The sequence below is a fragment of the Acipenser ruthenus genome, chromosome 4 (assembly GCF_902713425.1).
Source record: "Acipenser ruthenus chromosome 4, fAciRut3.2 maternal haplotype, whole genome shotgun sequence".
Taxonomy (NCBI): domain Eukaryota; kingdom Metazoa; phylum Chordata; class Actinopteri; order Acipenseriformes; family Acipenseridae; genus Acipenser; species Acipenser ruthenus.
In genome coordinates, this window is record NC_081192.1 from 42451780 (window position 1) to 42479474 (window position 27695).

The 27695-nt window shown below is 36.2% G+C and overlaps 1 protein-coding gene across 1 annotated transcript in view; it reads left to right on the top strand.

Annotated features, from left to right (window-relative positions):
* Positions 1-23310, top strand: part of LOC117399540 (angiopoietin-1-like) — a 124925-nt gene extending 101615 nt beyond the window's left edge. The window contains exons 8-9 of the mRNA XM_033998801.3: positions 16739-16869; positions 19191-23310. Of these exons, the coding sequence (XP_033854692.3) occupies positions 16739-16869; positions 19191-19351 (292 nt within the window). The 3' untranslated portion in view covers positions 19352-23310. The remainder of the gene's footprint in view (positions 1-16738; positions 16870-19190) is intronic.
* The last annotated feature ends 4385 nt before the right edge of the window (positions 23311-27695 follow it).

Sequence of the window (27695 nt, forward strand, 5' to 3'; positions counted from 1 at the left end):
AAAGTTAATATAAATAATCAAAAATATTCTGCACTGTAAATGTTTATCACGTTACCATTTACTTCCCATCTCAGCATAATTATGTGAGCCATTATAAAAAAACATTTACCTTAACATAATAACTAACACAAACGTGTTATTAATTGTAACTGGTGTCCCACATTACTTTATTTAGGCACTTTGATTTTGTTATTGTAGTATATTCACATTTGTTATTGTAGTATATTCACATTTTGATTTGTCACATTTGATTTAATGTTAGTTAGTTTGTTTTATTTTAACACGTTTATTTTGGCACATTACTTTGTTGTAGATTTGCACAGATCTCACTGGCACTTTGATGCTATCCTGATCTCAGCCCCCATAGGTGCTAATTGAATAATTTGAAGAAGCTGAGCACCTGGTATAAAAGTTCCTGATTTCATCCATTCGAGAGACTGTTTTTGGTACAGTGTGACGTGAACCTGGGTTTGTCTTTAGTGGAGGTTGGACAAACAGCCAGCAGGAGCAGAGAAGGAATTGGACTTGTTTGTGTTCAGCAGTGGGTTGGGGAGAAAAATGACTGAAAACAGGCTCCTGCTGTGCTTCCTGTCTCCCTCCATCTGTCTATGTGTGACAGAGACATAAAGATTCTTGGTGACAAATCTACCTCCCGACCTGTGAGGGCGCTGTGTAAAGGGAACATAGTGCCCTGGACTGGATGGCCAGACAATTCATTCCCAGGGTTAGACGGAAGTCGGCCATCTAGAAAGGGGGCGGAGCTACGGTACACTAAATCATCGACCGGAAAGGAAACGATGTGGCAGCCGCGGATTGGAGGAGTGGTTGCACTCATTAACCAAGGGGTCATGTTAGACGGTACAAAAGGCGACGTAGTGAAGTGATCTGTTCCTTTGAATGGTTAATGCTGAAACAGAAGGAAAACCCGTATTGTTATCATGTTTTGTTTGTTTGTCATGTCTAAAAATTGCTTGTTTCTTGTTATTAGACGGCTAACACGATCCGGAGCTGTCGCCAAAGGCCAGCAATTACCCAGATATCACTGCATCATTGTTCACGATTAACTGTAGACTTGTGTTTTGTGTTACGTGCGGGTGTTTAAGATCAGGACTATTATTATTACTATTAGATTATAGTATTTTTTAAAAGGCATTGGGGATTTTGGAGGAGTGCTGGAGACAGGGAGTTTTTAAAGTATTGGTTTTATTGTTGTTTTTAGTAAGCCCCGTCTCCGCAATTGTCTCGAGCAGCACTGCACTTTGTTTTTAATTATAATTTTTTTGAACAGTGCAAACCCCATGCAGTGACTGTGTATTATAGACTTGTTCTATTTGTTAAATATAGTTAACCACCTGTATTTAATATAACGATGTTCACTGCCCTGCATATTGTTGTGATCTTAGTTTATTTTCTTCTGGGATTCTGCCTGACTGATCCCATCCCGATCGAAAGGAACGAGTGCCCCTCCCGGGTGCTACATAAAGATAATATAAAAATTATCCAAAGGGACTTGGTATAACTTTCTGTTGCTTTGCACTTTATGTAGACTCTTTTGTGTTTTCTTCCTTTGTTTTACTTTTGCATTTAAGAAATGTATCACTTTTTGATCTGGATGTGCTTTATCAAACAACGAAACCAAGTTCAACCAGCCGCTACTTCTGTCACTGAAATGCAGCTACGCCTAATATCATCATGGAAATCTGTGTAATCTAAATCATGCATGTGTATAGGTGGATGATAATTTTGAAACTATAGTCAGGCGGTAATTTATGCACAGTGGTTTAGAGATACTGTTAAAAAAAATCAATTCAAGATCATTATTTTCTTTTACTTCCATATTTATTTTTGCATTTCTGAGTCGTCCTGCATACACCCTATGCCCCTTATAAGTACCCCCGGTTGATTTGCTTTATGGGTAGAGCCCTGCGTTTTACATGACTTGTTTTTTAACCTGTAATTTAGTCCTACAGTAAACCATTAAATGAGAAATCATTAAACAATCATCCCATTACATTACTTTAACTATGTGAATTGCTCATCCCATTACTACAAAGTACGTATTAGCAGATTAATAAACAGAACTATGTATATGACTACTGACATTTATTTAACCCTTTACAATACCTATAACAGGATTTTAAAATTATTTTTTATTTTCAATATTATTTCAGAGAACTCATAAGTGTAAATACATTATTTATAGGTTTTAATTTACCAGTGTGCTTTTAAACAAATAATTTAGTAAAAAAAAGAAATTAATTTCCTTGATATGTGGGTCTCAACAGGCACAAATCGGTATTTTGTCAACAGAAGGGTAGATATTGTTTTTTACTGGATTTCCCAATTCTGGCACCGATCCCTGAACACTATAGATATTATAACCATTTATTGGAATCTACGCATTTGATAGATTTTGTAACACATGTAAGCTGTGTTTTATTTTTTTTCTTTGTTTTGTTTTTGCAAAAACAAATATCTTTAGCCTTTTTTGCTAAATTGGGAAATAGTTATTCTGCATTTCTCCAAAATTCAGTCAAAGAAATTCCTCTACCATTTTCTTTTGCATATAGTTGATATCCCTCCATTTCTGATTTACAATAAGCATCAAACCCTGTAATACAATCTAACAGGAGGGTTTCTTTATCAAAACTACAAACTTGTTGTGGGTCAAAAATCCTTACTGCCTTCAGAAACTTGTGAGCTGGTTGAATAAAATGTGGTTTTATAATGTCGTATTAATGCATTCGTTTTTCAAAAACATTGTGGAAACTTGTAACACATTTTTTATTCTGGCATCTGTGCTGTGCAACTCTTGTGCCGGTGCACGATATGTATTTATTAATTCTGCAACTTTATAAGTTTCATGAAATCTGAGGTTATGGCTTTCAAACCATCTCATTGCAATCAGGGAGAGATTTTAAACTTTGTATACCCTTCATCAAATTATGGAGCTGCTTTAACACTGCAGTATTTGGTGAAATTTCTATTTTCTTTTCCACAAAAACTGGGTAAAAAGTAATTTTATTTGGAATGAAATTCAGCAGAAGAATACCAACTGCCCCATCGTGTTTTACACGGTTCAGGTGGCAGCTTTATGGGTAGATTACAAGCTTCCTGTCTGATTGCATCTTTCTGATGATCTTTAAAACATAGTTTTCTGCTTGGACAATGTTTAAACTTTTTTTATGGTTGCGATCAACTTGTCTGCCTCCAGGAAATGATTTGCCCAGATATTACTCGCATTATCAGATACAAATCCAGTGACACTATTAAATGCATATAAACATTCTGCCCCCACCCCACCCCATTTACTGCATGTTTTATTGAATAATTACCTAGCTTGGGGTTATCTACTTTTTCCAGGGGGATATAAGCACAGGCAAATGCTTCTGTCAAATCGAAAATTACAGTATTTCAGTGTCCTTGATTTTCTGTCCCCTCCGTTTTTTAATAAAAGACGATGTCACACTGCTGTCAGTCTAAGCATTTCATGTTCTGTGTTTTTGAGATATTACATGTCGCTCTATTCCCTTTCAAGTGTGTTCCACAGATAAATGGCAGATTTTGCAAAATAAGTTATATCAGTGTGCAGCAGCACCCCAGGTGGATATTGCTGTATGCGATCTCTCAAAGAAAGTCTCGAGATAAGCATTTTCTTTAAATGCATCACTCAATTTATAAAATGGCCATAATTGTCTCTCATGTTTTCTAATTAGCCAGAATTTAATGGGTTGATTACTAAATTACTAAATTCTTTTGATCAGTTTAGCTGGAGTGGCTACACGGACATCTTACGGTTTAGGACTGAATTACAGGTTAGTCGTGTCGTTCTAATTCTCCCGTGTATTTCACAAGGTCCTAGTTATGAGGACTGCACTCTTCTGGTTGTGTCGGTGGGAGGACCTGAATAAAATTATGAGAACACTGTATTTTTTTCTGCAATAAATAATAATGCTATTGTCTAAAGAAAAAAGATTGAGACAACAGGAAATATACTCTTTGCTTCCAGGCACACATGCCATAAGGACAGCAGGAGCTTTGAAGAATGTGCAATTTTGGGTTTAAAATATTTATGCGCCACCTTAGGGTAATTACCATCTGAACAATAGTGCAAAAGTTTTGGAAGAAGGAATTGGTCCAAAGAATAATGAAAAAAAGATGTGGGATGAACCTTTTTCATAAAAAAGGTTCTAATTACAGCAAGCCCTGTGTGATGTTCAGCATGTGGCAGCATTTTGAGTCTTGTGGTGAGTCACCAGTTTAGATTCAACTGGTCAAAATCACGATATGTACAGCAAGGATGATTGAGCTTCAGAATACTGCATCTGTTTAAAAGATTGGAAATAGAAGCACACATAAAGAGTCTTCTGTTATCCGTAGTGAACTTAGAATCAAACAGGAAATTGTTGAAGGTTATTCATCTTTTGAAGTTTCACGTTAAACAGCCCATAACCTGTTCATATTGTAATTATTTATCGACGACCTAAGTCAAACCTGCTATTTCTGACTGAATTTGGGGATTTGCTATCTATAGTAACAGTCAAATTTTACCAGGAGTCTTACTGCCACATAACTCATCTTGGCACGTGGTTTCATGAATTGGGGACAAAGAAACCAGATGAGTAGGCCAATAGGTATTTATTGGTTTTAAAACCTAGGCAAACCAACATTTCCTTTTTATGTTTATTCAAAAGGTGCATAATATGGTAACCATTTTTGTGTTTTAAAGTAGTCTCTTCGTCAGGGTTAACTGGAGAGAACAACTATTAATATAAATTGCTGTAAACAGTGTCAGCAGCAGCATAGGGATATCTGACTGAATTTGGGGATCTGCTATCTATATTGACAGTCAAATATGATAGGATTCTTTTATTGGGTGATTTTAACCTTCATGTTGACATTGATTCTGATCCTAACTCTTTGGAATTTCTGAGGCTACTGGATTCCTTAGATTATATCCTGCATATCAAAGGTTCTACGCATAATCATGGCCATACTTTAGATCTGATAATTTCTCATGGTTTAGCTGTTAAGAACGTCATTACCCTAGATCTTACTATTTCTGATCATTTTGCCATTTTTTTTAGGTGAATCTGCCAGTATCTACAAAGACTGAGCTAGTTCAACATATGAGAGCTACTACATGCTCTCTTGATCCTATTCCTACAAAACTAGTAAAAGATGTTCTTGGTGTTATTAATAACCACATTTTAAAAATTATAAATGGTTCACTTTCCTTTGTATAGTTTCATCAGCACTTAAGGTAACTGTGGTAAAGCCTATACTTAAAAAGCACAATTTGGACCCTAATGTCCTCAATAACTATAGGCCAATCTCCAACCTACCATTCTTAGATAAGGTTCTAGAGAGAGTTGTTGCAATTCAATTACAAACATTTCTAACTCTTAATGGTATATTTGAGAAGATTCGTTCTGGTTTCCGTGCTGCACATAGCACTGAGACGGCCCATGTCAGAGTTGTGAATGATCTGCTGATAAGCTCTGACTCAGGCTTTCCATCAGTTTTAATTCTTCTAGATCTAAGTGCTGCCTTGATACTGTAGACCATTCCATCCTACTGAATCATCTTGAAAGTATAATGGGACTGTCTGGCCTTGTCCTATCCTGGTTCAAATCTTATCTTTTTGATAGCTTTCAGTTTGTCTCTATTGGGGAGGTAAAATTATCAGCATTATCAGAAGTTGTCGGTGGTGTTCCACAGGGCTCCATTCTAGGTTCCTTGTTGTTTTCATTATACATGCTACAGTTGGGTGACATTATCCGCAGACACAGAGTGAACTTCCATTGCTATGCTGATGATATCCAGCTATATTTGTCCCTAAAGCCAGGAATTTCTGCTGCCAGGTGTTATTAGCTACTTGCCTTACAGATATCAAGCATGGGATGTCACAGAATCTTCTAATGTTGAATTCAGATAAAACCAAGGTTATGCTAGTGGGATCACAGACCACATGTTACTAAAGTATCTTTTTACCATTTGAGAAATATAGCCAAACTTAGACCAATTATTTCCGTGTCTGATGCCAAGAAACTAATGCATGCCTTTGTTTCATCTAGAATTGATTATTGTAATGCACTTTTTTCTGGTGTCCCAAAACATGTGGTATCCCGCTTGCAGCTTGTTCAGAATACCGTTGCTAGAATTCTGACTAAAACCAGGAAAAGTGAACATATTACCCCTGTTTTGGCCTCTTTACACTGGCTCCTGTGCAGTATAGATTATTAAGATTTCCTGTTAACTTACAAGGCCCTGAATGGATTAGCACCTGGTTATTTGCAGGAGTTACTGACCCTGTGTCTTCCAAACTGCACTCTGAGATCACATGATGCAGCGCTGCTGGTTATTCTAGGGTCAACAAGAGCAACACAGGAGGTAGGGCTTTTTCTTGTAGAGCTCCTAAATTATGGAATGCTCTGCCTTCGTTTGTCAGGGAAGCTGGGACCGTTACAGTTTTCAAGTCAAAACTAAAAATGCACTTTTATAAAATGGCTTTCTTATCTTACTGGGTTTTAATGTAACTTTAAAACTGGTGCTTTTGTATTATGTATATACTGTTATTTAAATGGCCTGACTGTAGCAGTTGTATGTGTGACATGCTATACAAATGTATTGTGGTTTATTCTTTTTTTCTGTTATGTGCTGTACAGTGCTTTGCAATACTTTTGTATAAAAAGTGTTATATAAATGCAATAATTAAATAAATAAATAAAATGTAGGCCAAGTTCATAGAATTAGCTAAATGTTTACTCTTAGTAACCGTATTGTTACCAGGGAGCCAGCTTTGCACTTCCATAATAGAAACAATACAGTACTGCCAATGTCCACAGAACCATGTATTAATGCTTCATTAGTAGCCACAGATTAGCTAACCAGAATTTAGTTGTTTTTTTTCAGTGACTGTGCTAGTGAAAGACTTGTGTATCTTCTAAGTCTGAAAGCTGCACTAGTCAGAGGAAGCTTGCCACATCCACACAACAGTCTGGGAAACCACGTAGCTCTGTGTCAAAAAACCTAGCCTGGGTGGTAGCACATTACTCTCCAGAGAGCTGTTGTGAGAAGAGGCTGTTAATGAGGCAGGATGCACACCCTCAGAAGCTAACACAAGTAGATTTGTTATCTGTCTGTGAGAGAAATAGGAACTAAAATTAACAACTAATCACTGACAGACCCTTTTGAATTAACATCCCAACACCTTTGAGCAACTATGTTATCTACCAGTATTTATCTTTTTTTTTTCTAGCAATACTGTTTATAGTTACATAGAGTTTATCTATGAAAATATTTCAAATGCTTGGTGAAGAGAATGAGGTGGTGTATCTGTATGTTAACAAACATATTGATATGAAAGTAAAGCACATAAACACTTTTAATACAACAGTAATATACATCTACTTGTCATCTATAGGTCCATCAAAATAGTTTTATACAGTATTAATTAATTAGATAAATATCCTACTTTGTCATGAACATCATAAGGGTTTGGCACTTTTATAGGGTTGAGGACAGGAGTAAATAAAGACTCTGAAGTAAAATCAAATATGTCCTAGATTCCCCAATTCCAAAATATATCCTCATTTTAACAAATTCAAAGGTCAAAGTAAAAGCCCATTGGCTGGGTCACGGTGTCAGGTTTGGACCAGAAAGTAGAGACAGGCAGTGAACCATTCCCTCATGTGACTGTTTATCAGCCACAAGTGACGCTAGGGGAGTTGAGATATGTTTGGACAGTCCTTTTGTATATTTTACCAGGAGTCTTACTGCCACATAACTCATCTTGGCACACGGTTTCATGAATTGGGGACAAAGAAACCAGATGAGTAGGCCAATAGGTATTTATTGGTTTTAAAACCTAGGCAAACCAACATTTCCTTTTTATGTTTATTCAAAAGGTGCATAATATGGTAACCATTTTTGTGTTTTAAAGTAGTCTCTTCGTCAGGGTTAACTGGAGAGAACAACTGTTAATATAAATTGCTGTAAACAGTGTCAGTAGTAGCATAGGGATATCTGACTGAATTTGGGGATCTGCTATCTATATTGACAGTCAAATATGATAGGATTCATTTATTGGTTGATTTTAACCTTCATGTTGACATTGATTCTGATTCTAACTCCTTGGAATTTTTGAGGCTACTGGATTCCTTACATTATATCCTGCATGTCAAAGGTCCTACGCATAATCGTGGCCATACTTTAGATCTGGTAATTTCTCATGGTTTGACTGTTAAGAACGTCATAACCCTATATCTTACAATTTCTGATCATCTTGCCATTCTTTTTGAGGTGAATCTGCCAGTATCTACAAAGACAGTGGACCATACATTTAAATCCTGGGTAATTAATTCTTCAACTGCTGTTAAGCTTTCTGATGTCTTGAGCTCATGCAACTCTGGCTTTCCATCAGTTTTAATTCTTCTAGATCTAAGTGCTGCCTTTGATACTGTAGACCATTCCATCCTACTGAATTGACTTAAAAGCACCCTGGCCTTGTCCTATCCTGGTTCAAATCTTATCTTTCTGATAGGTTTCAGTTCGTCTCTAGTGGGGAGGTAACATCGGCATTTAGGAAGTTGTCGGTGGTGTTCCACAGGGCTCTATTCTAGGTCCCTTGCTGTTTTCGTTATATATGCTACCGTTAGGTGACATTATCCGCAGACACGGAGTGAACTTCCATTGCTATGCTGATGATACCCAGCTATATTTGTCCCTAAAGCCAGGAATTTCTTCTGCCGGGTGTTATTAGCTACTTGCCTTACAGACATCAAGCATTTGACGTCACATAATTTTCTAATGTTGAATTCAGATAAAACAGGTTATGCTAGTGGGATCACAGAACCAACAAGTCTCTCATCAAAACTTAAACTAGAAATTAAGTGTTTGGGGGTCATCTTTGATCCTGAGTCATCATCTGAGACTCATATTAGGGAAGTTACTAAAGAATATTTTTACCATTTGAGAAATATACCTAAACTTAGACCAATTATTTCCATGTCTGATGCCGAGAAACTAATGCATGCCTTTGTTTAATCTAGAATTGATTATTATAATACACTTTTTTTCTGTTGTCCTAAAACGTGTGGTATCCCACTTGCAGTGTTCAGAACACCACTGCTAGAATTCTGACTAAAACCAGGAAAAGTGAGCATATTACCCCTGTTTTGGCCTCTTTACACTGGCTCCCTGTGCAGTATAGAATTGAGTTAAAGATTTTGCTGTTAATTTACAAGGCCCTGAATGGATTAGCACCTAGTTATTTGCAGGATTTACTGACCCTGTATCTTCCAAACCACATTCTGAGATCACAAGATGCGGGGCTACAGGTTATTCCTAGGGTCAGCAAAAGCAACACAGGAGGTAGGGCTTTTTCTTGTAGAGCTCCTAAATTATGGAATGCTCTGCCTTCAATTGTCAGGGAAGCTGGGACCATTACAGTTTTCAAGTCAAGACTAAAAACGCACTTTTATAAAATAGTTTCTTATCTTAGTGAGTTTTAATGTAACGTTAAAATTTCTGCTTTTGTATTATATGTGTATACTGTTATTTAAATTGTCTGACTGGCAGTTGTATGACATGCTATACAAATGTATTGTGGTTTGTTTGTTTTTTTCTGCTATGTACTGTACAGTGCTTTGCAATACGTTTGTATAAAAAGAGCTATATAAATGCAATAAATAAAACAATATCCATTTTATAATGAAACAAGTTGGACTAAGCATCTTTATTTAATATCCTTTGAGTCCATTCATAAATCCTTGTCATTGCTGTGTAAATAATGAACAGGTATCTGGAAAGTGGATCACTTTCAATCGATTTTAAGGCCTGGTTCTGCTGTTTCAAAAGCAAATGATAGCAGAAACTAATTTTGAAAGGCAGTCGAAGTAGAATTAGAAGAACCAGCTGACCTTGCAACCTGCCAACACTGAGATGTGAGTGAAGAATTGAAATGAAAAACCCAGTGCAGTCAGTAAAACAAAGATTTCTTTAGAATCAATATTCTAGGTTTAGATTTTTTTTTTTTTTTTTTTACTGTACTTTCAGAATAAAATAATCTAACAGCGATTTGGAGTAAATACTTTCAGAATTAAATCCTCAGACCCATTTTAATTGGCTGAATTTATTTATTTATTTTTGCCAGATGCTGTGACAATGTTGTCTGTGTAATTGCTGCAGATACACAAGTATTTTTGTTTTTGTTCATACAGTATTCAGCTAATCAGGAACACATCAAATCCTATTTTTCATCAGAATTAGTAGCTTGATAGTAGTGAGGCAACATTCCAGATATGTCATTTCAAATTGGGTTGAAAAGCAGTAAAGAATGGCATTTCTAAAAAAATAATAATAATAATAATAAATCAAAGCTGTGGGTGATTTCTGAGGAAAGTGAGCTGTAGGTAATTATTTGAGGGCATGCATGGAAATATTCCAGGGTTTCAGGTATCAGTTCTAATAAGATTAGATATGTACCTATTCCATTCATTTATTGGCTTGTAATATGTAATAAAATAGCAGTAATATTAAGTGGACATTCTTTTTCCATCCACTGAAAATTCTAGCTTGTAAAAGGGGTTCCACAGTGATGTTTCATGATGTCATAATCTAGTATGCGTCAGTACAGTGTTCCATGTTTTGCATATCCTTTCTATTGTAGAGTCGCAGGGAGTGGATCTTTTGTTTGTTTGTTTGTTTTTGTTGTAAGATGTTGATGAAGGACCTATGGGCTGATCAGTTGGATTGACCTAGTGGTGGGTGTTCAAACATGTGCTTTCAAACATGATGCTTATTATTTATGGATATTTTTAAAGGTGTGTTTTTTTTAAGCTTGTCCTATCCTATTTAACATAATACTTTTACATCGATGGAATTTGTTTCATTAAAATCGGAATATGATGTCCTTTTAGATGTTGGCCCTTGAAAAAGTACTTAAGTCCTTGAATTTGTTTTACCATGGGCTTTATGAACCCTGAAATATTCATAAGATTTATTTTCTGTTTTTCAAATCAGTTATTAATTACATTTTATATCTGACAATATATTTAACATTTATATTCTCTCTCTTTTACTTGTATTGTTTATTGTCTTTATTACATTGTAAAACATTGTAAAAGTGTGGTATAGAATTCACCTGGAGTGTTCAAATAAAGATCAAGTTCATTGACTATCATTAGCTTAAACATGTACTAAATTGGTCAGAAATACATACATACATATTGATTTTTGCGATCATAATCAGCTCAATGTAAGAGACCGTAAACAAAGCAAGCGGAACATTTTTTAGGTAAAAAATGTTATGCCCCCCCCAGGTTTTCAGACAGATCTACGCCCCTGCAAGTATTTCACATATACAGTAAGCCTAAAATACACTTTGAAACACCAGCATATACAAAAAGCTTGGATGCCTATGCCAACAGCTCCCACGGTTATTAAATATGTTGCTAATATTGTTTTATTTTTTACTGCTCCATTTTCTTTGTGTGCCTTTAGTCCATTTTACTTTTATTTTTTAATTTAAGGGATGTTGGGCTTTGTATTCTGTTCGTAATATATCATTTGTCACACAGACACTGTTAGACATTTTCTTTCTCCACTCAGCTGTTCCTTGTTTTGCTTGTCTAGAGGCAAAGCCAAGGGTGGGGTGTTAGCTTTTCTATGTGTGTGGGAGTGAAGCCCTGTTTCACACTCATAATAAAGAGACTTTGTAATCTTGTCACATTCAGTGATATCACAAATTACTGAATAATATAAAGTCCAGTGGATTGTTTTATAATAATTTTAACTGAAGTGAAAAAAAGACAAATGTGAAATAGAAAAGCTGTTAAAAGGACATTGTGTGCCAGTTTAATCCAATTTTGATCAAATGTGTTACAAATATTAAACATTTTGGCATTTATGATTAGGTTGTGGTTGGGTGTTACAATGTGTGAAAATAGGACAATCCAGGCCTTTATGTGGCCGCTTACTTTCTGTATTGTGTCCTGCATTTTAACAGAACTGTAATCTACTGTTAACCTAGCATAACAGCAAATTAGCCAAATGCAATAGGGATGGCACTGCATAGGTTGTATATTTTTGTGTTAGATGTGCCTTTTCAATGCCTTGTGGGAGGAGCTACAAGCAGTCGTGGAGTAGCACCAGTTCATAAAAATTGGAGAGCAAAGTTAACCTTGTGATGCTTTTTTAAGAGTTACAAATGGCTGATGCTTCCACAGAAAGCTACGTCTATATGATATATAGGCAACAGACACCAGGAAACTTGACCAATGCGAGAACTGGTATTACATTTTATTACGATTCCTACTGAATGCATGATTTACTGATAATTACTTAACTTTCTAGCATTTGCAACGTGAAAGCAATGTTTAACTTGGCAGATATGAACCCCTGCCAAAGCAGATATCTGTAAAGACATGTGTTTGTGTATTTTGCAAACCCACTTGTCTTTACTGATATCTCAAAAATTAACAAAGCTCTTAAGGGCTGGTTTAGAACTGTAGAAAACTCAACATAGCTTAGCACATTTGCATGCTCTGGATTTGTGTAAAATATGTTTGGGATATTCTGAGATCATTTCAATGTAACAATTTGGAAATATACATGTTTGGTGCTAAGAAACTTTCCCTTAGGGTTCATACTTTAAAATCCAAAGAAATGCAATTTAATTTTACTTGAGGGATCTTAGACAGTTTATAAACTAAATAAAAGTAAAATTTAATCAGATTTGGGAATAGGTTAAGGGTTGCGTGCATGACACTCCTTATACAGTATGTTTACAACCTTTTACTAAAATGACCTAAGTTGATTATGAAATTCCATCTTGCTGGTATTTACTTTTATTGAAGCATTTTGGAAATTTTGGGATAGGAAAGCAATTGGAACCTTCCAAAATATAGTTCTAAAACATTGAATGCATAATTAACCAGATATAACAGGCTCAGTACACTAAGCACAGGCATTGCAAATAGTAATAGTTGCATACATTTACAAGATTTTGAAATAGCTGGCCCTTTGAACTAATGTGTTCCTGGCATGCTTGTTTTTGGTGGGAAATAACTTTAACTGGGTTGAAGTGACACTTGAAATATGTAGTGACGCTTTTAATTAAGCATTTAGAAAGACTGACAATTAAAGCAACAGTAAATGTAAGTGGATATATAGTGGGCTTGCTAGTGGACTGACCTAGTTCACTTGTACAGTATGTATTTATCAAATAATAGCTTCATTCATAACTGGTCTTATGATAAATGAAACTATGATGGACTGTATAGAAAAAAACATAACAGGAGACTAAATCAAAGGAAAAGGAATTCTTGACCTTCAAGCTGTTTTCCCACTTTAACAATGTAGCACCCGTGTAAGAGAGGCCTGCTGGCTGGAGACTAATTATTAATGATAACTGTAAAATTCAGAGTTCATTGTTTTTGAAAAGGGGGGCTTACAAGAATATACTGCTCAATGGCTGTGGCTTTCCAGTGTGATCAACCATGCAAGCTATTCACTGGTGCAATAATGGCAGTCAGTAACGACCTGGAATTTTTCAGCATCAAAGGCTGGCTGTTATTCAGTTTGATGGTTTGCTACTACAATTAAAATATGAATGCATTACTTAAAGAAATAATTGTCTCCATACTTGTTAGATTGCAGTGTACAGTATTTTAAAATAAGTATCTCATTAGCGACTTACAGTATGCACAAGTAGATTTACTAGTTTTACTGTGATTTCTACAATACTTTCTCTTTTTATAAAACAGAAAAGGTGGAATAATGTATATTACATAAATACACAATTTTCAGTTTGTTTATCTACAGTAACTTTGACAAAATTACTTTGCTGCAGGAAAGACATCAAACACCCTAACACACATACAGTACCTCCCGTATGAAAGACATTAAACACCATGACACACATACATTCCTTATGAAAGACATTAAACACCCTGACACACATACCTCCCGTATGAGACATTAAACACCCTGACACACATACCTCCCATATGAGACATTAAACACCCTGACACACATACATCCCTTATGAAAGACATTAAACACCCTGACACACATACATCCCTTATGAAAGACATTAAACACCCTGACACACATACATCCCTTATGAAAGACATTAAACACCCTGACACACATACATCCCTTATGAAAGACATTAAACACCCTGACACACATACATCCCTTATGAAAGACATTAAACACCCTGACACACATACATCCCTTATGAAAGACATTAAACACCCTGATACGTACCTCTCTTAAGAAAGACATTAAACACCCTGACACACATACATCCCTTATGAAAGACATTAAACACCCTGACACGTACCTCCTGTATGCTTCTCCTTATCTCACTTTGGTTCACTGTGATAACACTCCCTAAATCAGTGGTGTACAACTTTTTGCTGGCCGGGTCAGATTGAAAACTTAACTAACTTCTGAGGGCCTCTAATACAGTAATACTTTTTTTTTTTCTTTCAGAACAACTGTATTCAGAATCAGTCAAAGATAATTTTGTTGTATAACACAGGAGACCAAAATATAAATGTTTGTAACAGGTTAATTTATTTTAAGCTTTCTACAAAAACAAAATACAATTATGCATGGTATTTTTATGTAACACAACATTCTGCAATGATAGTTTAATTTCGTATAACCTGTGGGTGTTAGACAGCATGTATAAATAGCTTGACTAAACAAAACAAGGCGACCAAGCTGAAGTTGTTTTGATATTGGACATTCGCAGTACAGCGTATAATACTACAATTATAGTGCCAGCTTCAACCGCTCCTTCCAAAAAAACTAAAGGCATGAATGGTTTGTCATTTACAAGGTATACTCTTTGTACCTTGATAAACAAAGGAAAGAAAAAACTGCCAGGGTACAATTAACCCTTTAGCATCTGGGTGGCACACAATGATATCCCCCAGTTCCAGTTCCCAGCTCACAGTTCACAGTTCCCAAGTTACAGCTCACAGTTACCCGCTCACAGTTCAACTCCAGCACAACCCTTTGTTTTTAACACTCCCCAACCACCCCTTTATAGTCTACATCAATCAATCAACAGTACTTTGTTTTAAGCACTGTTGAAGGTAAGGCCTTAACATTAAAAATAAGTACATCACACTACTCCCCTCCTTGGAAGAAGGATGAGACCCTGTGTCCTAACTCATTAGCGAGCGTAGTCCTAAAGTCATCGTGGTGGAAGCCTCGCCCTTATTGGTCGTGGAGGTGCTCCTCCAATATTTTCAGGGGGCACTACAATATCCCCACCAGGTTCTGGCAATACTGCTTCCTGTAAAACAAGTTGTGGTCTGATCAATGGGTCCACCTCCTGTCCTCCATATGTTGGCCCACCAATCAGCAGGCAACCTTGTCTCAGAATGTTGGTGTCCTCCTCTGCCTTGCAGTCCTTAGTGTCCTGGTAGGGTTGGAGACCTCAGCATGGGCTCCGAGGTGTTCATTTCTCTCTGGGTCAGTCCTGCAACACAGTCACTCGTACAGGGCTTTAGTCTGTTGTAGTGAACAATGCAATTTTTGTCTTCCCTAGTCTGAAGTTTATATAACATGTCAGAGATCTTTAAAACATTTTTAGAAGTGCTTCCCCTCTTTTTTGATGTATCTCGAACCCACACCTTCTCTCCCTCCATATAGGATCTGGGGACTGGCTTTTAAATCATAAAACTATTTTTAAGTTGCTGAATCCTGGTGCCTTTGTACTGCCTCATGTACTGACTGTAAGGTCTCTGCTACCCTGGCTACATATTCATACAAGGTTCTCCCCAGGTCTTTTCAGCCGGGCGGGCCGCCCGGAAAAGTGGCTGTTGCCGCCCGGCTGAAAAAAACTGATCCGCCCATCTTGCAGATGCTACTGTGCCTTTAACAATAAGAATTGATTGCAATTCTAGCAGACTAGATCAGTTGCGTGTTACTGGGTGAAAAACAAATCTTGGAACCACATGACAGCTGTGTTACGTCTTGACACAACATTTAACCAATCAGAGAGTTGAAGGAGGATGGGTTTTCTGTGTAAAACATTAAAAATGACTGCTAAAAAAAAAAAAATAACCAATTATTTTCAAAGCAAAAATAGTGTCAGTGAATGCAGGAGATCAAAATAAGCCAGCGATATTAAGATTATTTTCGGGTATTATCATTTATTAATTTATTCTTCTTTAACCATTCTAAAGATACATTTTACAAAAACATGAGAGACTGCTTTCTTTGTAAACGGCAGCCCAAACATTTGTGACTACTATTTGTTCAATCTCCCTGACACAATATTTCATAGGAATTCGTGTTTACGCAAAAGTTAATATAGTGTAATTTTATTTGGCTATATTTCCACCACAAGAAGGTTCAGAGCACAGTAAGTGGTTCTTTAAATATTACTTTCAGTTTTAAATCTCATGGGAGTTTTGGTATTTTTTGAGTCACTCACTTTCTGAGAACTACATTGAAATCCAGTGACATGCAGGTTGTTTTATATGTACTGTACATTTATTATGGTATTTTTAGGGGGTTTAATGCTGTTTTGCAGTAAATGTTGTTTATTTGCTTTATAAACCACACATATTATAATTTTTTCAAATAATTCATGGACATATCCAAGTGTTAAGCGGCCGACAAACACCTTAAGTACAGTATTTGTTTCATTAAAATATCGAGTAATTGTGCAGTAGATGGTTCAGTGTAAAAAATATTATTTTCTTCACAGGTTGTTTCTAAAAAGTCACAGTGGAACTGCAGGGAAACAGAGTAGTCTGGCTATACATGGTGCAGATTTCAGCACTAGAGATGCTGACAATGACAACTGTATCTGCAAGTGTGCTCTGATGCTAACTGGAGGTAAGAAAATAAAGTATAACCAATCAGCTGGGAGGGCAATGGTTCACACAGTGATAGGGCTCATTAAACAACTAACAGCCTTAACATAGAGAATGGAATGCCTACTTTACAGGAAGCCAATGGAGCCCAAAATCTTGCTCTCCATAACACTGCCAGACATATATTTTGGTTTCTAATTAACCCTTTCATTAGCGCTTCCCATAAACACACAGATCCATAGGGTACTGCCCTGGAGGGAACATTAAGAGGCATTTAATGAGGTCAACCAACAGAAATAAACAACATTTCATTTAGGTTAATGAAAGTAGTGATGTAAATGTGTAATTGGTGTTTTTATTTATTTAAGATGTGAAATTAATGTGATAATAACAATTTAGAATAAAACTTTTTGAGAATCTGTTTAATATTAAAATTATTCAAAATCTAACTGAATTGCAGCAAAGGCATTGTAAAATACTCCCTTCATGTCAGATTCATAAAAATGAAGAATAGTCACAGTGGAAATTAAGGCCCATATGCATTAAACTTAGTCTCCTTTATTGTACCAATAATAGTGTTCAGCACAACAGTATTTACTGTCAAAAAACATCACTCATTGCAACTTTAGAATAACATGTCTGTAGAGACCAATTCTCTCATTAACATATTCGTCTGATTCTTAAATCTGTATTGTGCCATTAACTGACCCTTACCGACATCATAATTAACACATGCCTCAGACTAGGCAGAGAATGAGATGCGTCTTAATGTCATTTCCTAGCACAATTTCTGTGTTTAGGTACGTGTATTTAAGTCTGTAGCAATAATAATAATAATAAAAAAACGTTTATGTTTTAATAATACAATAAGTAGGTAATTTAAGTATTTTGTTGTTTGTAACGCATACATAAACTGCATTGTTAACAGGATAGGCTACTTACTTGTTGGAAAACATAAAAATCAGGTTTGTAGCCTATTCATTGCCTAAGTGGAGGAAATGGCAGGCTTCAGTGGGCTTGTGTGTACATCAAGATATATTGGAAGGCAATCCTCCCAGAAAGACCCCACAGAATTGAGCTGTGACTTGACCCTCTGGATTACTCTGATGATGTGAGCAGGTATCAATTTAGCAGGGGCACAATTACTTACCTTTGGGGAGAACAAGAACATCAACTGAAGAATTGAACTGCAAGAAACAAGGCTGTTCCAGTCTAATGAAAGTTACAAACTCACTGCATGATTTGGATTTAATGTTAGCGAGTTTTTACAGGTACAACTGTATAAATAATGTACCTGTAATTTTTATTTTCATTGTTAAGATCCTGACAACTTTTTACACTTACACCTTTGAAGTCTGTTTCAAAGCTCTTTTCAAAATGGCTGCTCTAGCGCACTGATAGTGTAAGGATTACTGCCCACATTGTCAAACAAGTAACATAGCAATAACGATCCATGATGTGGTATGAAAATGAAAAGCAAGAGCACATGTTATGTTTCTTTTCAGCTCATAAACAGTTGCAGATTTCAAGCTAGCTCTGCTATGGTTTAAGAGCTGAAAACAATTACAAAGGTCTAATTAAGCAAATTATCATTTCAATTAAGGGTCTAGTTAAGTCATTGAGAGCGCAGTTGGAATGAAAACCAGCAGACACAGTGGGCCCCCACTGCTTTAAATTACAGGTACATTAAACAGTTGTAGCAACACGTGGGGATGCATAGAGCTATATTTTCAGTACCCTGCTACTTACTCTTTAAATACTGGCCAGTGGTTTTGGCCAGAAATTACCGCCATCTTTTATGCGTATGGCCTAAATCTCAAATTTACTTTTCATATCAATAAGTGATTTTCCTTCAGTTGAGAACATCAGCATATGGTTCTAACGGTAATACCCAGAAGCAAAATCACTTTGGCAATGAAGAATCCTAAATCTTGGAAATCTAAAGAAATACTGTGCTTTTGTTTCTTTTAAGATCAACCATGGTATATTAAAACTGCCTTGACTTATTGGTTTTAAGTGCATCATTACAGTTTTTGTCCCCTAACATTAAGCCCAAGGAAATAGTTTGATAATGTCAAAAAAACCCAGTAACTACCAGTGAATATTCTGTAAAAATACATTGGTCTTTAGTAGAGCAAATTGCTGCAGTACTCTGCTAATTAAGTGTAATACACTGTGCAGTGCTATACAGCAACTCCAGCTACTGTTTGAACCAGCTACATTCCCATACTGTCTTTCAGTCACATCTGTGTCTTCCACATTATCCTTTATTAAATTGATGTTCATTTTTCTAACATCATACGTAGCGTCAAATATATTTAATTTAAACTTTCCCTGTTCCAGGTTGGTGGTTTGATGCCTGTGGACCTTCTAACCTAAACGGGATGTATTACAAATCAGGACAGAACCTTGGAAAACTAAATGGTATAAAATGGCATTACTTCAAAGGCCCCAGCTATTCCCTGCGTGCTACAGCCATGATGATTCGACCTTTGGACTTCTAAATAAAACTTGACATTAACGCTGTTGACACAACTGGCATCTGAAGAAAGGACTTTGTAAGAAATCTTCACTGTAATGACCAAGGAGTCTGAAACTGATACTTCCTTGTACTGTAATGGTGCTAGCAGATTGATGGCACTGTAGGACTGAGTCAGCAAATTTTTGGGCTGTACACTTCAGCTGAATTTGGCTGTGAAACTGTTGACTGGTGTGGTCATGGTTATAAACTTGTGGGTGAAAATGAGATACTGTCAATCAGACGTTACAAGGTGAATATTGTCAAAATCGCTGTGTCCTGTCCCACATGACTGGCAGAGATATAACTAAAATATAACATGGCTAAAAAAAAAAACTATACATATGTATAGTCTCAAACTATACATAATAAAAAAAGTAAATGAATATTTTGTGAACATATAATTGATTTTGTATTAGGAAAAGGCATTTGTAATTTCAAAAACAGTGACAATTATTTGTTTATAGCATGTTCACCAAAATGTTAGTATGTGTATATTTAAATTGAGTTGGCTAGGGAACTTAAGGTAATTTTCGCCAAACAAAATTCTGCATTAATGGCACTGCTTTTTACCTTGGCTTACTACTTAATGTTCAAAGGTCTCTTTTTTTTATAGTCAAAATATATTGTGTCATTTCTATTACATATTTGTGATCCATTTTTCAAGTGATGCAGCTGAACAAAAGCATGTTACAGTATTTACTGCCGACTTATTTATCTGGGTTTGAGTTGAGAAAATAGTTTTCAGCTCTTTGTAATAAACCACCCGAGATAAACAGGTACCAGAATATTGTTTTGTTTTTATTTGCCAATCCTAATTTCGCAATTCATAACATGTTAATGCTGTTTCACTGCTTCATTCTGGTTAGTACATTTCCACGACTATCACTTTGCTTTCCAGAAACGGAGCCCCTGTGAGTTTATTAGAGTAATACTTAGACATGTTAATGTAATAAGTGTTATCATAACACTGTATTTATACAATCTAATTTACTGTCCTGGTCCGCATTATACTTCTCCGATCACATAATAGCTGAGCTGATCTGATTTGTTTTGGATGTTTGGAGTGATGTGACTCAGTGGTCAAGCAAAGCCACAGTGACGTCTCTCTAAAAATCTAAAATAATCGGATGCGCAAGACAACTTAGAAGTGCTGTCAACTTCACTGAGTCACTGGGATTTTCAAAGCAATTCAAAGTTCAAAGCACTTTCCAAAGTCATGAGAAATATTTGAGCAAGAACTACTCAGACCAATTGCAAATATCATATTTTTAAAAAAAGTAGAAAGTAAAAAAAAACAACAACAAAAAACTGAATATGTCATTTGAAGCGACTTGCTTTTTAAACACAATGGAGGGGATTTTCAAAAGGTCCTGAATGATAACTGTAGTGCTAATCAACAAATCGTTATGTAGCATTGATTTTGGTATTTTCAAGCGGTCGTTATGTCAATTTCGTTGTTAAATAATCATGCTAACGTGATTTATGAAATTATGTTGATTTACGAAATAATGTTTATATCTTAACAAGCAGTGCTTCTTGCGACTATTTCTTTTGTTTGCGTGGGAATTTAAAAGCAAATCCATGTCATAATTTATCAGGAATTAATTTGCACTTGGAAAAGGAGGGTTTTAATTAACAAAAAAGTATATAACTCACCTCGAAACAGTATTTAAGTTCTTTGGTGTTAAAAAAAAATAGAATATACAAACTACAGTATGACTTTACTGGGAGGGGCAGCAGTAGCAGTAAATGTAATTTTAGAGCTTGAGTGCGAGCCTGAGATTGACAGACCCTGGGTGCGACGCCGACAATAGAGAGAGGGGGTGTACAGGACTAGGGTTAATTCCTTAGATTTACCAGATGACGATCTAAAAACTGGATTTCGTCTGGATAGGGCAGCTATTGTCGACCTCTGTCAGACTCTGCAGGAGGACCCTGAATTGCCTACGAGAAGGGGCAGTGCTGTACCCCCACATATGAAGGTGTCAGCAGCATTGTCCTTCTATGATTCTGGGTCATTTCAAAGGGCCAAGGGTGACTTGATAAAGAGGGTTAATGATTATATCAGTATCCCACTTAATCAGGAGCAGCTACAAAATATTAAAAGAAAGTTGTATGACATTGCTGGATTTCCCAGAGTAATAGGAGCCATCGATTGCACACACGTTGCACTCAAATCACCGCAGCACCTTGCATCCCATACATCTGGAACATATGTGCAGATTTCCCTGGCTCCTGTCCTTACTTACATTTTGACACAATCCGCTGTGTTTAATCATTTCAGAGACCTAATACACCAGATGGCATATTAATAGGGCAATATTGTAAGACTACCTAGATAATTCAATATATGTAGTTATGAACATATTTTAGCCTTTTATATACTTGTGGGTGTGAATGAGGTGTATTCACTTGTTTTAACCATTTGTAACCTTACAGAACGTTTGTTGTATTGCTAAAATGATATACCGTTATTATTTGCACTGTAGCGTCAGAGTGGATCATAATATCATTCTGTGTGTGAAAGTAACAGAATTGAAATATACAGAGGGGGAATCTTAAACCATTCTCTGTGTCTTCTTGGTTTCTGGTCACAAACTCTCCCACTGACAAATTAATGCTTTTAGAAAGAGTCATAAACTAACTGCTGAACAAATGGCTTATCTTCACGATCACTGAATGACTCTTTCGGCGCTGCAAGCCAGACAGTTTCGGGTACTTTGGCATATAGGACAGAAAACAGTCCATCTCATAAATCCAGCCGACAGGGGACAGAATAGCGGACCAATGGAGAACAAGGGGTTGCATCGGAACAAGAACAACCATTGAGAAATACTCCAAACTATCCAATCACAGGGGTAATCTTACAAATGCTTGAGTGCGACATTCAAACAGCACTAAAATCCTAAAAGTAGTTGTAATCAAATCTCTAACTTAACCCCAATTGATCACTGGAGAAAGAGTTGGATGAACATTTGAAGTCAACATAAATTGAAATATATAAATATTTCAATTTATTGAGCTAGCAGTGCCTGAGTTTGCATTGAAATATCCCAGACATAACCGGACAAAGAGTGCACATATTGGTGGAGGAATTGCTGTTTCAGTGGAATAGTTGGTTAGTTAATGACTGGTTCTTTGCAAAGACATTTCTTTCGTACCCTGAAGTGGAGACGAAACATGAGGAAGGCAGACCCCGGAACCTGGACCTGTCCTTGCCAGCAGGAGAGCCTTCGAGCGCCTGTATTGTTGAAGACACAAATCCGTTGGAGTAGGCAGTGAACATCTGTTAAGTATTCAATGAGTAGTGTTTTAATCCTCTTATAAACTCGAGAATAAGCAGACCTTAAACTAAAATTAATGTTTTGTTTTAAGTGGAATGTAAGAATATATTATTGCTTTCAATTCATGCTTTGAGTTAATGAACACTATTGTATTAGTTTGTATGTGATTTATACAAATTCATGTGGGATTCATAAGGCAATTATCATTCTGTGTTTAAGGCTAGAATCCAAATTTAGCTGTCTTGATAATAGGTAATTCTCAATAGGTTGTCTGGACGCAAAGAGCGTCTTTATCTCGCAAGAGTGAGAATTGCTTTCTGAACCAAAACTATATATACGAAACTGATTTAACGATGCTTTGATATCATATATTAACAAACGGAAATATTTGTGTTACTAACGATACCCCTGTTAAGACTAAGTCTTAAATAGCTGTCAGGAATGCAGTTGTAACCTTTAAGGGAATCGCCCATAGATTGCGTTGGATTGCTGATCAACCAGCGGGAGTGGGGTGTCGTTGTTTATGTTTCCTTTTCTGTACTGTTTAGTTTAGTTCATTCTTCCTTTCTGTATTATCTTAGTTTAGTTGTTGCACCTTTAATTTTTCCTTTATTTAGTTTTATTTCTAATAAAACTGTTCCTTTGTATTCGCTAGAAACATTGTCTACTCTGATTATTTCGATCAAGGTGGGTTCTACATGACTTGAATTCAAAACAAGGTATTTTATTATTACAATTTAAACTAATACAAATATACCTTGCACACTACAGCACCCAACTACCAATAAATTATCAATGCAACTACTAGCCTATCTGAACTGTGGATACTTACATTATATGACATCTGACCTCTACTGTAGATTTTATTTGAATTATACAAATAAAAACCTAAGAGTGAATAATGAAATCTTGGTATAGAAAACGGAATATTAGATATTACAATAAAGTTTCCTTAGGTGACTGCAGATTTGCAATGCATCCTTTTCTTTTAACACCTGTGTCTAATCCACACAAGAATGAAGAACAGGCGTATAAGGACGCACAGACCACTAGGAATGTGATTGATCAGACATTTGGTTTACTAAAAATGAGGTTTTGGTGCCTCGACAAATCAGGTGGTGTGGTTCAATGCGACCCTCAAACCGTGGATCTTCTAACGTGTTCTATCCAGGAGGAAGAAGTTCTTTGTCTTGAACCATTGGAAAATTCTCCCGAAGAAGCCGCCAGGGCCAGGGATGTCAGGCAACAGATAACTGACATGGATTTTGCCTAAACGTATTTGTAATATTGTCAAACTCCCCCCACACTTGAAGTACAATGTACTTTCACCTTCACACATTTATATGCATATAAAATGTTCTTATAATACTGTAAGAGAACAGTGGCTACTTTTACATGTTGAGTTTATTTGTCACGGAGGCGAGCAAAGAGTACCAGAGAAAATGCATGATTAGAGTGATTTACCAAACTATTAATTATAAACAAATTGTGTATTGGGTTAGGGAGTTCTATCGAGATTTTAAAAGCTTGATAAATATATAATGAAGTGTTACATACATGGTATACATGTATAATAACTAAGAATTACAAACACATATAGCACTTCAAACGTATTTATAGCCTACAATCGTACATACTAAAATACATACAAAAGTTTTTCTTTTTAACCAAAAAAGATTGCAAAATGCACATTAAAAGAGATGTATATAGTAAGCTGTGGCAAAATATCCACCCGAATGAGGGTAAATGCCGTCTGATTTTTACCCACACTCCAGATAATCATAAATCAGCATTTTATATGTGAAGTGTTCTAAATAAATTGTGCATGACAAAATGCACTATTTTAAATACAAATTATACACAAACTAGATATTCACATTATTTTTTATTTCCATTTGGCTGCTGCTCCCTGGTGGGAGTGCTGTCTCTCTGTATGCTAGTAGTTTCCATAACAGCGAATTATGCTTCCATTTTAAGACACCATTTTATCAATTAATAAGGTGTTTTTCACATTGATACCAACTTTAATGCAGTGAGGCCCGTTGTGATTATGAATAGAAGGTTAAATGATCAGATGTAGCTCAGGAACCTAGTGCATCAGATCAGTAAATAAATAATAATTTAACCCAGCACTAATGAAACCAAGAATATGTTTACTTTGAGTTGTGTTTCTTTATTGGCAGCTAAAGTGTTTAAGGACCATAATACTCTAATTAAACACAATTAAAGGGACCTTTCTCACAAGTGATAAACCAACTTTCAATTGTCTGATTATTTCAGTTCTAAATGAAGTAACAAAAGCACAGTTTTCATCATCATCATCACCTTGATGAACTTCATTTGTATCTCTAATCACCAACACTTACTGTTAGAAAGACTTCTGCAGTTCCTTTCACCAGACTTGTGAATGAAAACAAACAGTCATGCAACTGCTTTGTTGATAAAGCACAAGGCCATGGCCCATAGCAGTCTCATATTTAAAAACAAAGCATGCAGATGGTTACTCGTAGAGCAGTAGGGGTTCAGTTTACAGTACAAAGGGGAACAAGGTTAACACCAGAACAAGTTACTCCCAATGTAATGCTGAATTATCTGTACTGACAGATTGCTTGGGTGTCAAATAATGATGCCAGGCCTCCACCCTTGCCATAATTTACATTCCTGTGCCTTATCAGCAGTAAAACAAATAACTTCTGATAGCTGGTAGCAAAAATCTACTTGGGTTCTGCCAACCCAGTAGCCTGGAAATGCAATGTACACCGGTGGCATCTCCTGGATCTGGATTATAACACCCTGGCAATATAGACAATATTCAGGTAATTTCAGCCGTCATTTACCAGAGAACAATTATCAGTTTTCCAGTGATCCAACATAAGTCATCAGTCTTTATTCCCCCAGAACCCAATTGTAACTGAGGCTAATTGGATTACTGTCATGGTTAAATAAATACATACGTAACAATAGAGCTATTAATCAATATGAGAGGTCGCTAAAAGATGATATGAAATGCCATGAGAAGTCAATTGTTACTCTGTGCAAGAGAAAACAATGGGTGATGAAGATGCTATCCCAACAAAATGCTTAAAAATGTGAAATCCCCAGAAAACTACATTGAGTGTAGGCAGAACCAAGTGTAACCCTCTGGAAACTCCTAAAACTATGTGAACTAATCTTTGAAATCAGAACATCTTCCATGCTTCAAAAAGACTTGAGATACCACATTGTGGTAACTGGTTTAGAAAACATAATGTACAGAGTAATAACATGCACTGAAAAAACTACACTTTGCCAAGTTAAAACACAAGTAAAGGGATATTCTGATAAGGGTAACATTTTTCACTGAGCACAACCTTATGCCAAGCATGCATTTTATTTCTATTTTACATTTTTCATGTGCCTACTGATACAGAGTTAATAAAATAAACAAATTAGTTCAAGATGTTGGCCAATTCTCCAGTATCGGTGTCTGATACCAAGATATTATGATCTGGCATTGATGAGCTTTAAATACTGTAATAAAATGTATAATGGGAAAAAAATTGTGCTTCAACTTTGACCGAAGAAACTTAAATAACTTGTACGTGGGTGTGGCAGGCTGGCTCGCAGTGGTGACGTCACGGACCAGGAAGTAACTGAAACCAAACAATGGATGGGCGGGTGAAGCTGAATGCTACGGCACTCAGCTGATTTATTAACAAACAAAACAAAAACAAAAGATTTAAACAATAACAAAACACAAACAAAAAGGCACAAGGGCCAAACGAATCAGACAGACAAACAAGTAAGTGTCGTGCTGGCTAATCCAGCACGTTTTAGCAATTGTTTTTAAATGTCGTTATTTCTTGCTCGCTCTCTCCGCTCCCCGTACTCTCCTCTGTACACTCCAACCCTCCAGAACGGACAGCTGCAGGTTCTTATACTCTGGCTGAGGGGTTAACTAGTTGTTACTTATCTTATTACCCCTCGGCCAGAGTCTGCACGCGTTTGGTAAGGATGCATGACTGTCAGCTAGTTACATAATCAGTAGCTGATCAGTCATGCATCCTCACTGGGTTTTTAAATATAAATAATAAGAAATACGCAGCGCTGTTATCCGCGCCGCAAACAGTAATACAAATAATAATAATAGGGGCGGGACACTCCGGCACAATGGGTCATGATAATAAATGAAGGCGTGTCTTGGAGTGGTACATTAAAAACATTCAATCAATGAGTAGGGATCACAATATTTTGCTTATTTAACCTATATCACAAATTCTGCATTTGGTACCTTACCTATTTAATGCCTCAATAACACTTTTTCAGGCAGTTCCCAAAGAGGAAGGATGTGTCATCTGGCTACCTAACTTGTCCATATCAACCAATCAAAACATATGCATTCTGTATTCATTTTTATTCATTAATCATTGTGAAAAGAAGAGGATTTTAGACAACAACTAGCAGCAGGAACAAAGCCCTACCATAAACTGTTAAAGACGCTCACTTACTGTAAAATGTGAGTTTAATATGTAATTAGGATTGTAACCTTTGTAACCTTGATATCTGCATGGACTAGTATTGTAACTTCAAGAACGTTACAGTCATATCATAGCACATGTAATGTTTTATCATATAATACAAGAGTGCATAGCTCAAATAAGTAGTATATCACATTAAAATGAGGTATTAAGTAGAATTAGGTGGCTGAAACTGTCTCACGCTCTTCAGACATAAAAAAAAAACAAGGAGCGTTGATATAATGTTTTGACATACACTGTGTAGGAGAATGAATGTGTGAGATATATGCAGTGTCGTTTGATGGCAACAGCCTTTCTGATGCAGAGCACAAGTACTAGTATTATAATATGTAAATATAGACTAGAAAACACAATCATTTATTGGTTGTATATTCATGGGTCTTGCCCTCAATACAAACTGTAATCGGACATATAACAAGGACACTCTTTTACATCCAATTTTACTCATTCATTGTAAAAATGATTAAGGAAGAAAAAAAACTCTTAAATGGAACTTTTCAGTAATAGTCCTTCAATTAATATGTAT